At 47.8% G+C, this 14,368-nt stretch overlaps 1 protein-coding gene across 1 annotated transcript in view; it reads right to left on the reverse strand.

Annotated features, from left to right (window-relative positions):
- The window catches only part of LOC119390868 (monocarboxylate transporter 9), a 43,812-nt gene that overhangs the window by 18,315 nt on the left and 11,129 nt on the right, over positions 1-14,368 (reverse strand). Inside the window, exons 2-3 of the mRNA XM_037658577.2 lie at positions 11,006-11,117; positions 2,277-2,423 (exon numbers count right to left, since the gene is read on the reverse strand). Coding sequence (XP_037514505.1) covers positions 2,277-2,423; positions 11,006-11,117 — 259 coding nt within the window. The remainder of the gene's footprint in view (positions 1-2,276; positions 2,424-11,005; positions 11,118-14,368) is intronic.

Consider the following 14,368-nt stretch of genomic DNA (forward strand, 5'->3'; position numbering starts at 1 on the left):
GCTTGATTAGGTAAATATTGCGTACAGACAGACAGACAGACAGACAGACAGACAGACAGACAGACAGACAGACAGACAGACAGACAGACAATGGACTTTATTTGATCCTGAGGAGCTTTCACTCCTCAGGGAACCGCGGTCGCTGGACCCGCGGAAGCCGCATGCCGCGTCCAAATCGGCGCTGGGACACCGTGATGTTCCGCCCTTTCTTGGGCCCTCTGGATTGCCTGGATTTGTGCCTCAAGCGATCGGAGTGCCACTCCCCAGTCGGCTTCGCTGGATAGAGGGCCGTTAGGTAATGCGGGCCTTTGTCAAAGCACTTGAATAATGTCTATGGGTATAAACTATTTCAGTTCCTTACTTTTCATGAAATATTGTATACCCATAGATTTTATTCAAGTGATCAATTCTTTACTTGGTTTCATACACGAAGCAAATTTGTATGTGTATTTTTGAATCAATAATTACTATACCTAAGAGCAGACCATCGAAAAAAAATTTCTTTTATCGTCATTTTTCCTTCCTTAAACGTACACTAGTTTGTAATAGTCAACCGGTGCATTACAATGGCTATAATCTCGGCTCTTCAAGCTTTCGCCTTGGCTGTTGTAACTGCGTACGTTCTAGCCGAATATGGTTGGCTTTGCTATCTGCATATAGCTTCCCACTAGAGCAATGTAGTGTTTTGTTAATGTTTTATGGCTAAGGCAAAACATATCGCACATTCAGCAAAGGAGCATTTAACTATTAGAAAATTTTGTATTTACGTACTTCACTATTCAGTATGAAAAGTGGAAGGAATGGAGCACTATATAATTTGTTATTCGAATGTTTTCGATATTTGTACGCCCATATGTTTAACGGATTCTCGCCGGCTCATGGTATTTTCTCGACGCCAGCGATGTAGTGTATAGCGGATGTGGCTTCTCAAAACTGAGAGAAGCGTAACAGTATATATCTCGTTAATATTGCACGTTGCACGCGTACTTTCATTAAGAAAACTTCTGTATGGCTTCGAAGCACTCTTTGGATCTCAAGGCCGGTCAGTGTGCGAAAACCAGAAAAAGCCGGGCGTAGCTTGCACTAGTGGCGCAAGGCTAAAGGCACAGCTGAGCTGATCGGTTCCGAGCTAGTCCTGGCCATTCGAAGTGATGCCAAGCTGTATAAAATGATGCTAAGTTATACGAAGTCATGCCAAGCGATGTCATGTTCCAGTCGAGTCCAGAACAGTTACTGCTCGCCGTTTCGGCCGTGCTACGTCGTGGCCTACCTTAAATGAGTCGAATCCAGAAGTCTCTCTTGGCAGCGCGGCGCGATTCCCGGTAAGCGGCTGCCTCATCGTCAGTGCAAACCATCTTCGGTATCTCCATGTTTGCGCCTGGCGCCGCCGCCACGCGCCGTCATTATAGAGAACGAAGGAGAGCATGCGGCGTCGGCCGTGACGTCACGCCTGGCGCGACTGAGTGGTTGCGCGCAGTGTTCAGGCAGGCGGGCTGATGGCGGAGCAGTGTATTAACTAGTGAAACAGGCACACAGCTGCGCAGCCTGTTGTTAGGCAACGTGCGGTGACGTCATCGCGGCGTGGCGTGTGTGTGTGTTTTTTTTTTGCGTTGGACAGATTACGACCGGCTTAAACAGCTCTGCTGTTAAAAACTTGGAGGCCGCTTGAGCTTCGCCATCAGAAGTAGAACGCGGCAGCGTAATCGGGCTCCGTGCGTATGGCCTTCAACGGTGCCACAGAAAAAGGAACACTTGTGAGCCTAAAATTGGCTCTATAAAACTATCCTAGAATGCCTACTGCAAGTACGTTTGCAAGGTGCCCTCTAAGCACTAATTCGTTTTTTACAGATTAACCAAATACCCAATACGCGTCCGTAAGATGGCACGCGAACCTAAACACATTGTAATGGGTGGGCACCTTTAAACCGCCCACTCGTTGGACATTTCACATGTTCTGCCGCCTGGTCCGATTCTACGATTCTTCCACACAGCATTACATGCGTTAAGCAGACTCCTTGCACTATATAAAATTCTTATAGCGTTCTTTTACGAAGTAGTTTCAAGTACTGGCCTGGTCCCATCGTAGAACAGCTCCTTGTCACGCCGACGACTCGGGTTTGATTCTCCAGGTAAGCATTAGCCAACCAATCTCAAGTGGCGAGGATTTAGTTTAAAAAGAGTCGCAGAATGCTAATTCTTTTCACATGCTCCAGCACATGGTATCCAAACGCACATTAGAGAGCTTCCTGACGTCGTTATCAGTTAACTCTTCTTACCAGACAGGCACAGAAGGGCGCTAAGCAGCATGATGGGCCACGATGCCTCCCGCCTGTTCACTTGGAAGGTGTCCAGGAAAGCAACAAGCAGAAATCCGGACGAACGCCTCCCAGCCATAGAACAAAAGCACGCCATGGCACAGCAACCTGCGTTGAAACAACTACGTTAGGTCGAACGAGGGAAATTTAAAAAAGACGCGATTGGCACACACATGTGTTGACTTCATCAACCAGAGAAGCTGTTGAGCAACTTGGCAAAATGAATTGCAAAATGAATACAGCGCATTGGTCGTGTAAGCGCACGCGATCGGTTTTATGGGCAAGTGTGGTTTGCCTCACTTGCTTCCGCTAATGTAGCTGGTGTTCACTATATGTGTTGTTAGCTTGTGAGAGGAAGGATGTCTACGTTCGCGTATGCTACCTTTGAGCAATGAGAGCGAAGAACTGCAAGAAAATTATTGATGACCAGAACCTCGTAAGTAATGAGGTGGCGCTTTACCGGGAGCAACAATTGTCTACTTGAAAAGTATTGTGTAAAGAGGGGCTATTTCTGCAAATCTGAGGCCAGTGCCAAATTAATCGTAAGATTTGGAGCCACTAGACAAGAGAGGGAGTTATTCAGAAGACGAGAAAACAAAAGGACGCTATTTTCTGCCTCCCGTCGCGGGGCACAGCTCAGCGCCATTAGGCAAGAGGAATGGGGAAGTAAAGATGATTGAAAAAGGAGAAAAGATAGGGATAAGGAGAGAGTGGATGACAACAGGGTAGGTTTTCAGCGCAGGCGGGAGCACGAAGCCAAGGCGTCCGTCTATAGGACGGCGAGGTCTGCAGCAGCCGATAACTCGAAGAAGGCTTGCAGAGCTGGTATCTTGGACCGTTTGGGAAAGAAGAAGTCCTCCACAATTGTCGCAAGGAGACCTAGCAAGCGATAGCAGCGCACCATCTCGCACCGTTCACCAGCCAGAGCATGGCAGGAGCAAATGATGGGCTCCAGCGTTTCGTCGTGACCGCATCTGCAGCACGCTCGCGATGAGGAGCGACCCGTGGAGCACATGCGTGCCGCAGACCAGGCGCTGCCGGTCCGTAGGGAAAGCACCAGCCACCGCTCGCATCTGTCCAGGCCAGTCTCCGGAAGGGATGGCGGTGGCTTACCACTTGCCACCCGCTTGTCAGGGTGGGGCGCTGGTAGCAGCTGCCGCACTCGTTGCCGGAAGTAGTCCGACAGGGCTAACGCCTTGGTGACTGAGGTTTCGCCGTGGTGTGCTGCTTTGTGGCGGCGCCGGCCTCCTCGTTCCGAGCTATCCCAACGTGCGAAGAAAGCCAGTGGAGGGACAGACGCGCACCGCGAGATCTCATGGCGCTTATCTTGGCGTGCAGCAGCGCCACGGTGATCCCAGCTAGGTCTGGCTGCAGCAGCGCTTGTACGGCTGGCCGGGAGTCGTAGAGGATCGCCACGGGTGGCTGCGGTGTTGTAGACACGAGGTAGTCGGCTGCCAAGTGAAGGCCAGCCAATTCAGCTGCAGTGGAGCTGGCGTGGAAGGGAAGGCGGCACTGGATGTTGGTCCCTGTCGTTGGTATGACACAGGCAGCCGCGGCCAAGCGGGGGCTGTCCCGGACAGACCCGTCCGTGCACATCAGGAGATGCCCCTGCAGCCTGTTGTGCATTTTCGCCACGGCTGACTGGTGGAGCTTGCACACCGGTGTCTGCCCTTTGCTGAGGTTGCCCAGCTCCGACTGCGAGCGCAGAGGTTGCTGGTGCGGTGCAGGGGGCTGTATAGGACAGGGAGCATGGAGCACCAGTTCTTCATAGATGGTACAGATCTGTCCCATCCGTGAAGCTGGTTGGCTCAGCAGTCTGCGAAGCAGGGCAGCGACCCCTGGGGGCTTGTGGAGATGGTCCACATGATGCAGCGCCTGTCGCAGCTTAAGCAGCGACAGGGGCTATGCCTGTTCCTGCGCCAGTGAAGCAGCCACGGGCGACTGGCGCGGGAGTCCCATGAAGCACCGAACTGCCATACGGTGTTGCCGCAATGATTGCTCCTTGCAGTGAGGTGCCAGTTGCACCAGGGGCGGTGCATAGATTTGCACAGCCGTTGCAGCACCGCTATGCAAGGTCATTTCGCAGGTAATCAGCCACACGTGCTTTCTAAGCAAAGAGGCTAGCTTCGCCTGCACGTTTGCTCTTCGCATCGTGACTTCCTAGAAAACTAGATGCATATTTTAACGAAACGATATAAGAGTACAAATGATAATTGTGTTGTCAGTTATAGGCGTTCCTATGAACATCTTGCGCTCAATAACAACTGCCGTAAGCCTCGGCGCCCATCTCGCTATATGTACCATTCCTATAGGTGACTATCAGCGGAGCCATCACTGTCGGCGAGCGATCGTAATCTGTTAATCGATGACAAATGTATTTTTTTCTGCAATGTTCTAGTAAAACAAGCCGCCTTGTGAAAAGGAGCTTCCCTTGCATTTGTTGACAACGATACGAAGTCTTCGAGTGGACATGTCACGGAGCTGGATCTGGCCGGAGCTTCCGCGCTGGTCAATCGTTAGTGCCGTGCCGCATGCCGGAACACTAACATCGCGCGTCGGATCAGAATCCGGATCATACCGCGTGTTCAGCAGGCTGTACTTTACACACCTGACGCTCGCCCTTAGCCGTCGTCTTCGGCTTTTTCAACAGCTCGCGGGATCACGGATAACGGAGGCAGCGGCCACAGTACGTACCCAAAATTTTATTGCGGTGAATTACAAATATCGAGCACATCTCATAAGCAAATTTCAGTGAATCATGGTACGCAGTACTGTACACGCCTTCCAAGTCAGCGGCGAAATTCTTCAATGTTGTCGTCTGTGGTCACATCCGCGGAACGTTGTTAGCTGACAAAGCTTGCTCTCGAAAACGAATAGCCGCAATTATGGCTCTTTTTATGTGACTCTTTGATACGGCTTCTGAGAGATATTGAATACGTGACTATTGGTTCACGGTATGGCATAATGTCACGTACGCCCTTCTTTATTGGGATTTTGTCGCTTTTTTATGGAGGACTATAGTGGATGTGGATCCGCTGTAGATTTCTTCTATTATGTTTGTATAGGCTTCGTTGCTGCCGATTCCGCAGTGCCTGCATGACTGCTGATATCTCCACCGAATCAAATGCCTTCTCGTAACCTATGAAGGCTATGTATAGGGGTTGGTTGTACCCCGCGCATTTCTCTATCACCTGATTGATAGTATGAATATGGTCTATTGTTGAGAAGCCTGTACGAAATCTTGCCTGGTCCTTTGGTCGATTGAACTCTAATGTCTTATTAATTCTGTTAGCAATTACTTTTGTAAATAGCTTGTAGACAACGGATAGTAAGCTGATAGGCCTGTAATTTTTTAGGCCCTTGACGTCCCCTTTCTTATGGCAGGAAGACACGATCGTACGGCAGGGAGACACGATCTCTCCAATGCTTTTCAAAGCGTGTTTACAGGAAGTTTTCAGGGCCCTAGATTTGGAAGAATTAGGGATAAGAGTTAATGAAGAGTATCTCAGTAACCTGCGATTCGCTGATGACATTGCATTGGTGAGTAACGCGGGAGACGAATTACAGCTCATGATTACTAAACTGGATACGGAAACTAGAAGAGTAGGCCTGAAAATTAATATGCATAAAACTAAAGTAATGTGGAACAATCTTAGCAGAGCACAGCGCTTTGCGATAGATGGCGAGACACTGGAAGTTGTAAAGGAGTACGTCTACTTAGAACAGGTAGTAACCGCGGAGCCGAACCATGAGAGTGAAATAACTAGAAGAATAAGGATGGGATGGGGCTTATTCGGCAAGCATTATCAAATCATGAATGGCAGTCTACCACTATCCCTCAAGAGGAAGGTGTATAACAGCTGCATCTTACCGGTACTTACCTACGGAGCAGAAACCTGGAGATTTACAAAGAGGGTTCAACTTAAATTGAGGACGACGCAGCGAGCGATGGAAAGGAAAATGATAGGTGTAACCTTAAGAGAGAGGAAGAGAGCAGAGTGAGTCAGGGAACAAAGGGGGGTTAAGGATATAATAGTTGAAATCAAGAAGAAGAAATGGATATGGGCCGGGCACGTAGCACGTCGGCAGGATAACCGGTAGTCATTAAGGGTAACTGACTGGATTCCAAGAGATGGCAAACGCGTGAGGGGGAGACAGAAAATTAGGTGGGTAGATGAGATTAAGAAGTTTGCAGGTATAACGTGGCAGCAGAAAGCACAGGACCGGGTTGATTGGCGGAACATGGGAGAGGCCTTTGCCCTGCAGTGGGTGTAGACAGGCTAATGGTGATGATGAATATCACGAGACTGGAAGTAGATGGTAGTGAGTACCAAAGCAATAAGAAAATTAATAGGCAAGGCCAGGCAAGTAAATGCTGGGGGTATAAACTGGACTTTATTTTATACAGGCGCTGTCTGCTTGCATTACCTTGAGCGTATCGAAGCTTTTAGTATCAAATCCTACGACTGGCGAGTGTCGTGTTTTTTGCTTCTTGTCCTCTTTGTCCCCGTCGAATTTGCGCTACTACACTATACGTTAAAATGACTGGCATATGGTTGTCACCCACCGCTTGGTGACAGACACATTTTCAGCGCTTTAAAAACTACAGCGAATGAATTTTTATTTTCTCTTGGGAAGTACAAACGGTGTACAGTTCTTGTACTGCAAAAATACTAGTTTATACAGGGAAGCGGGTTTCTTTCTCCTTGTGGCAAATAATGAATGCGCTTCGAGCTGTTCCCTCCTTACTGGTATGTCGCAGAAATATCGTACATTATAGGCAGCACCGTTCGCTGTAACACTTGGAAGAGTGCGTTGACTAGTTAAGAAATTGCAAAATTACTTTGATTCTTCCCCTCTAAGAAATGCTCGAATTTCCTGATTGGACGTATTTCATGAGGATGTGAGCAAACAAACATTACTAAATGAGATGTATAATACAGACGATGAATTTGCTTGAGTTACAACAGCGTTGAAAGGCAAGCTGCTCCACAGTCTCTTTCTATGTGCGCGATAATGTGCGCGATAATAAGCAGATGCCAAATCTTCTGCGAATACGTTAGTGCCTTGTGCCGCCTCTCAGTAGCTGTAGAAGCAGGCGCCCGCACAGCGTTTCCGCAGCAAATCATACGCAGCAATGCAAGTCACGGCGGCTCTGGAACGGGTCCAGCGAGGTCGCGTTACAGTTTATGCTAGCACCGCCTTCTTAGGAGCGAATTTCTAAATCACACAAAAGGAATTGCGCATCTGCTTCTATAAAGCGTTTGTGATTTGCCAACTGCTATTTGGGTGAAATATGCGGGGATGGGACAAGGAACGTAGCAAACACTATAGAGCAGACAACATATAATTTATTGGGAAATACAAAGAAAATATGTACATGATGCGAACGCACATGCGGTTAGTCAAAGAATGAGTCTCTATCTGTTATCCAATATATCGTCCAAGGTAGACTACATAGAATCTTGTGTTGATAGTCCGCTCTAGTGTGTCTTATTTTCCTTGTCCTGTCCTCGAATTTCGGCCAAAAGCTTGTGTACACCCTTGAGCAAAAGTATACACACCACGGGAGCGCGTGCCAAAATCAATCGAAGTGTCATCTGCCGACGCCGTGCCTGCTGTCGAGAGGGCCCCTAGACAAGCGATGCGCATGCGCCTCCCATCGTATCTGCTGGCTGTCATGTACCTTTGCCTCACGTGGTCACGGTGCTCGTTGACTGAACATCGACTGGGCGTCGGTTCCGCTGCTCCGTCGCATCTGCACCGTTCTTTTTTTTTACTTTGCGGTTGTGGCTAGGCGGGCTCGCGCGTACGGCGCACAGCTGGTTTCGCAGAAATTCCGGTGTCGGGATCGGCGGCGGCGTCTTTGGTTGGGAGTGAAAATTCAGCGTTGTGCGCAAGCGGAAACTCGAGGTCGATTCAAATAAATAAATAATAAAAAAACTTCTGTGCGAATTAGGGAATTCAAACCTGCTATCGCTCGCTCCGTGGCGCGATGTGTTTAGCCGCTCGGCCCCTGGACATACATCTTCTAGCGTGCTAACGCCGAGTTATTTATATGCACTTTTTAGCGTTGCTGGTACGCACACCTCGGAGGTTCTTCCGCGGCTTCAATGTCAACCGCAAGATGGCGCAAAGGGCCGACGGCATGTCAGGTTTGGAGGCGCGCGCTGCCTTGAGCGAGCCCGCGACTTCTATTGAAAGCGAAACTCAACCATGTTCCAGGTTTTTCTTTATTTTGTTTTTTCATTTATCGCTCTTTGATATGCGACAGCAACAATGGGAACCCTTTGCGATGATACAACGCTGCCGAAAGAAACGAGTCAATTTGCGCGAGTCATCTAAAGGTGTCTCAGAAAGCAGTGCACCGCGCAATAAACGAAAATAAAAGAGATGCGTGTCGGACGCTCGAGCCTTCACAGCCGCAGCTGCTACGTAAAACAACGGTGCAGATGCGACGGAGCAGAGGAAGTGACATCCAGGTGATTTCAAGTCAACAAGCACCATAACTATGACAGGCAGGCTACATGGCCAGCCAGCAAATATGATGGCACACTCACGCGCACAGCTGGTTCAGCGGTACTCTCGACAACAGGCACCGCGTGGGCAGATGGCGCGTCAATGCATTTTGGCACGCGATCACGTGGTCCAAGAGATGCCATCCTTCCAAGAAATTTGCCTTGCAAAATAGTGCTGGTAAAGCGAAATATTTTAGTTTTCATTTTTAACACGAAAGTGTTTTATGCCGGGGTCCACCAAGTACATCCGTCACGGATATGACGTTGATAAAATGGACGCCAACGAGTGAGAAAGAAAAAACGAAGAAAAAGATACCCCGCTGGGAATCGAACCCACGACGTTGCGGCCGCGACGGTAAGCGCCCGACGCCCTACCGACTAAGCCAACTCTGGAAATGCTAGACACGGCGCGAACGCGCCTTATATCTTTCACACAATCTCTTTCGCGGCGAGCGGAGCGGGTCGGTGCCGCCGTCTGTGAGATGTGACAAGAAGTAATGCTTCACGATCGACACTTACTAGCGCTTACTCCGAGATCGCACGCGATATCGGAGGTCATGGTTAAAACGTCTCGATACCAGAGAGGTAGACTGGCGGCCGCGCTGGCGTCGCCGAGGCACCCTTGACGCAGTTATGTCTATGTTACGTTCTTTGCCTTTGGCTTCGTGTTAGCGTGCGTCGGCTCATCGGAGTAGTGCAGCTTCCACGTGCACGAACGGGATTTCTCCGCCGCCGACTGCTTCAATTGCGAGAGCACGGACTAACAAAACTGCTGCAATATGCATTGCAGAAAGGATGCGATTTCGACGGGCGAATGTCGTGCCTTGGTGGAGCGAGAGCAGGCCTGCGAGACAGAGGCCAGCGGGACGCACGCGCTTGCGGCTCAGGCTACGAACCTCTACCTCCCGTGTTGCTGAAGCGCAGTGTGTGTTACGTATGCATGAGCACAGGCGTCGGCTACCCATTACTAGAAAGCGCACACCGTGCCGTTTCTCTCCTTAATTGACGACGCTTTGAAGAAGTGCATACCGGGTACCAGTGTTGATTATGAGCTTGTTGATATCATCCTTACGCGGGATTCACGATTCGCTGTGTCCAAATATATGTTCACACCGTCAGCTACCACAACGGTTTAATCATGATCATGGGCGTTAGTCGTCGCGATAGAGAAATGCTGTCAACATGGGTGCATCCACGTCAAACGGTTCTATGGCTGCCAAACACGAATAGACATTGTACAAGCTCTCATATATCACTACGCAATAAGCACTACTTCTGTGAAGACACGTTGCACTTTCGTGTTATACCGATTCCTATGACGGAGGGATCAGCCATGTTTTTTTACATATATGGAGAGAGGGGGGTAGAATCCGGGAAAGGCAGGCGAGTTTAACTAGACTATGTCGAACTTTGCTGCCGTGCACGTGCGCAGGGAAATGGGGGGCTTAAGAGACTAAAGCGCGGCTAGTTGGTGCACTTGGGCACTTGGGCTAGTTGGTGCGTGGTATGACAAAACTTGGTGGCACAAAGGAACGAGGACCGAGGACATTCTGTTACTGTGATTATCAATGTGAATCGCACATGCGCCTGATGTTACCCGGGATGAAATGTTCTTTCCAATCAATCGGTTGTTAGTAGGCACCAGTCCTGTCTTTTTTTTTTTGTCCTCGTTCCTTTGTGCCTCCAAATTTTTGTCAGGCGTAAGAGAGCAATAGAGAAATCGTGACAGTGCATAACTCACGGCACACACGCGCAGTGCAGCGTATCTACAGGCGATCACTCAATTCAGTTGTCTTCAAGAATTGCAGAAGGGCGCGTATCACTTTCTGGGCTGAAGAGCTTTGAGGCCAGGCTCCCAAGAACTTTTCTTCAGTGAAAGAACGATCGCGAGAACGAAAGCATGGTTGTATGTACCCAGCACGCACAAACAAAGAGCACCACTGGCCGCATGACAGCGAGACCAAGTGAAACTTACTGCTGTAGGATACACGTTGTCTGGCGAAATACGTGTAGAGAGATTCCTTGCCCAGTGCATGCGCGGCAATTGATTCGCTATGAACTGTATAGTAAATAATTCGACAAGTATGTAGACAGTTATCGGCAGTCATTTCTGCCGCTATGTTACGGCAGCGGAGAAATAAATGCTCACATTAATTCAACCCGCCCCCTTACCTGCAACGAGCCAGCTGTGGACGCTGTCGGGGCCATGCCGGGGAAGTTGGCCCCAGCAGTTCCACCGTCGTAGTAACTTGCTTACGGGTTTTGGAGACGGTGGCTTCACATCCTGCAGCGCAATATGCCAAAGAAATGTTCAAGGAGTAAGGGATTCTCTGTTCACCGGGACGTAAATCACAGATTATGCAAAAAAGCCGAAACGATTCATTATTATTTCATTGATTGTGTTGATGCAGTGTCTTTTTGGGATGTTCTGCATCCAACACTGAAAAAAGAGTTTGAAACTAACTCTGTAATTATTCGGTAGCTTGATGTGAGAAAGGACAGGATATTGCCCTATGTCCTAATCTTTTTTATTGGTCTACATAGTCTCTGGAAAGCAAGACAGATAGACAGAAATGCTGAACCTCCGCGATCAACAACAACAAAAAAAACATCTTCCACGAAAAATTAAGTAAAATACGCAGGATTTACACTCTAGACTCGTTTCCTGTGTTCGATTTGTGTTTAAATATGCCTGAAGCATAATTTTTGAAATTTCAGTCTAAGCGCTACGGTTTCATTGCTTGTAATAAAGAAAAAAAAAGTTCAAGTGTGGTGCAGTTGTAATCGGCCGGCATCAGAATGTGAGATGCGACGGGGTGGTGGGTTCAAATTCCACACGCTTGTTTTTTTTTTTTTTCATTTCGTCTTTTTTTTGTCGCAGTGCTCGTTGTTGATCTGCGCTTGATAAAAATTGTCAAAAGCAATTTTGAACAAGTAACGAGTGTCCCATTGAGCCGCGCACAAGCGCCCACTGTGCCGCATGCAATGTGCCAGTGTCCCAGTGACCAGCGCCACACTGGTCAAATAATCATGTATCCCACTGCGACCGCGCCACTTGGTTTTTCACTAGGGATATACATGCACATTGAGATAATGGCTGTCATGAAGCAATGAAACAGACCAACATAAAGCATTTCTGATTCAATTCAGTTAATATTATATATTAAACACGGTCATTACACATCATTATATACGAATATATATATACACGGTGTCTCAAGAAATGCATCCGAAAATCCTCAAAAATCAAGAACATGCAATATTTCCTCGGTAGCTTCATGAATACTTCTTTTTTTTCTGTACCCACAAACGTCTAGAGATGACTGGAGATACCAATTACGGCAGTGATTATGGAAATTGAATGAATATTTCTTTCATTTAGTGGAGACGTGCCGTCGGGTCAAGGAGAATTGTAGTCCGTCCTGCAAAGAGCCAATTGCGCCTTCCAGATTCCGAAAAAGCGGCATCTGGTAATTATTGCGGACTAATGAAATCTGGCCAATTTAGCCGCCGAAATCGAAAGCGAAACCTGGAAGAACGATACTGGAATACTGCTCCAAGGCGTGCAGAATGGGCGAGCGTCGTAATACCCGTAATATACCTTTCCATACCCGTGACAATATCAACCACCGATGAACTTTGTAGCTTGGCTGCGCGGGATGTGCTCGTGATTGGCGCACATAAGTTAAGGAATGGAGAACTAACACTGCTGGAATCGTTGTCTTCAACAGCGACATCATTCTCGGCATCTGCTAGTGGCGCCCATGCGAGCTTCGGTTTCGGTTTTGCCGGTGGATTTATTGAAATGTGATTGCCGCGCAATAATTACCATAGTCCGCTGTTTGGATATCTCCAAGCCGCAAAGGGCTCTTCGCAGGAAGGACTTTAATTGTCTCATTTGAGCCGACCACCTCTATCCACTAATTGAAAAGTTATTTATTTCTTTAATTATTGCTGTAATTGATGTATCTAGTAATCTTGACGTGTCTGCCGCTACAGAAAAACTAATTATGAAGGCAATGAGCAACTATTGCTCTTTCCCTTGTGACACATTTCTGGAAACACCCTGCATTAGACAACAGAACATATCTTCCTTCATGTGCGCGTAAATATCCCATTGCTAAAATAATCATGAAAAATGTTCAGCGCGATTGCATCCAATGAATCGCAATTTATATTCAGTGTGAAAGCGTGGTACAAACGAATAATCAAAGTTTTCGAGATGTAACTTTACGGCGCTGTGAGGTGGCCAATGATGTCAGAAAATTTCTCCTCTTTCGTTTTGCGAAGTTATATACACGTACAACGAGCTATTTATAGCACAGATTTAACTATATAATTAATTTATTTTTGAGACAAGGTTTTTCGCATTCGCCAGTAATCGAATTAGCGGTTTCATGGAAAAGCAGGTTCTTATCCGATACAGCGATAATACGTGCATAGTATCGCTATTGCTAACTGGGCAGTGATGATTGTACGAATGCTTGCCATAAATAATAATAATAATAATAATAATAATAATAATAATAATAATAATAATAATAATAATAATAATAATAATAATAAGAATAATAATAATAATAATAATACACTTTTGTCAGTGAGCGTTCTAGCGGCACATATATTTTTCAGGGGGGGGGGAGGGGGCCACGCATCACTTAACCGGCGCAAATACTTACGGCGCGAATTTTTTGTCGGCCCGCTGATTGCTTTTCTTCAACATAAACAGCGAACCTTTTTTTCTCTCCGCTGCAAAATAACAGTAACAGCCAGGGAGAATGACTTTATCAGCTTGGCTACCGTAGGCGTCCGCACGGGGGGGAGGGGTGTGGCCGCCCCCATTAGTCACCTAAGAGGAGGGATGCAACGCCTGCTCCATTCAACGACTTAATAAGGGGGGGGGGGGTTCGCTGATCCCTCGCCCGCCCCTCTACCTGATGGAGAACCATGCGCACGCCTGTGTGCGCTGCCCTCAAAGATTTTAAAATGGGAGGTAAGTACCACCACACATTCAAACTGCACGCGCTTATGGTTTATATTTCTCTCTGCAATTTCTCCTCAAACTACTTATCTACCACATTAGTGACCACGCCACGTCATTGTTCGCTACTGCATGCCATATTTGACACTCGTTCACCGCAAATAATTTGCATTACCACTGTTGGATTTTGAAATGTGTCGTTTATTTAGGCTACCACGGTATATTTCTGCTACTACTACTTTTCCGAAAAGTTTCGGGCGACCGGATCGAAAAATGAAAGCATATGTATGTGGAGCTGTGTGTGCGAGAAGCTTACCCTAAGAGGCAACCAAGAAGGTACGCGACGTTCTCCACCGCCGCAGCGCCGTGTGGACTCTCCGACACGGTGCAGAAAAGGCACTCGAGGCAGGTTGTCAACGAACACGGGTTTAATAACCCAAGATGCAGCACAGTGCAACAGTACCGGGCTTGCAGGCCGTATAGGGAAACTTCGCAATATCGGTCGAGTACGCTTGCCAGCGGCGCTGCGACTATCGCACAAAGGGCAGCAGTAG

This window comes from Rhipicephalus sanguineus, chromosome 4 (assembly GCF_013339695.2).
Source record: "Rhipicephalus sanguineus isolate Rsan-2018 chromosome 4, BIME_Rsan_1.4, whole genome shotgun sequence".
NCBI classification, from domain to species: domain Eukaryota; kingdom Metazoa; phylum Arthropoda; class Arachnida; order Ixodida; family Ixodidae; genus Rhipicephalus; species Rhipicephalus sanguineus.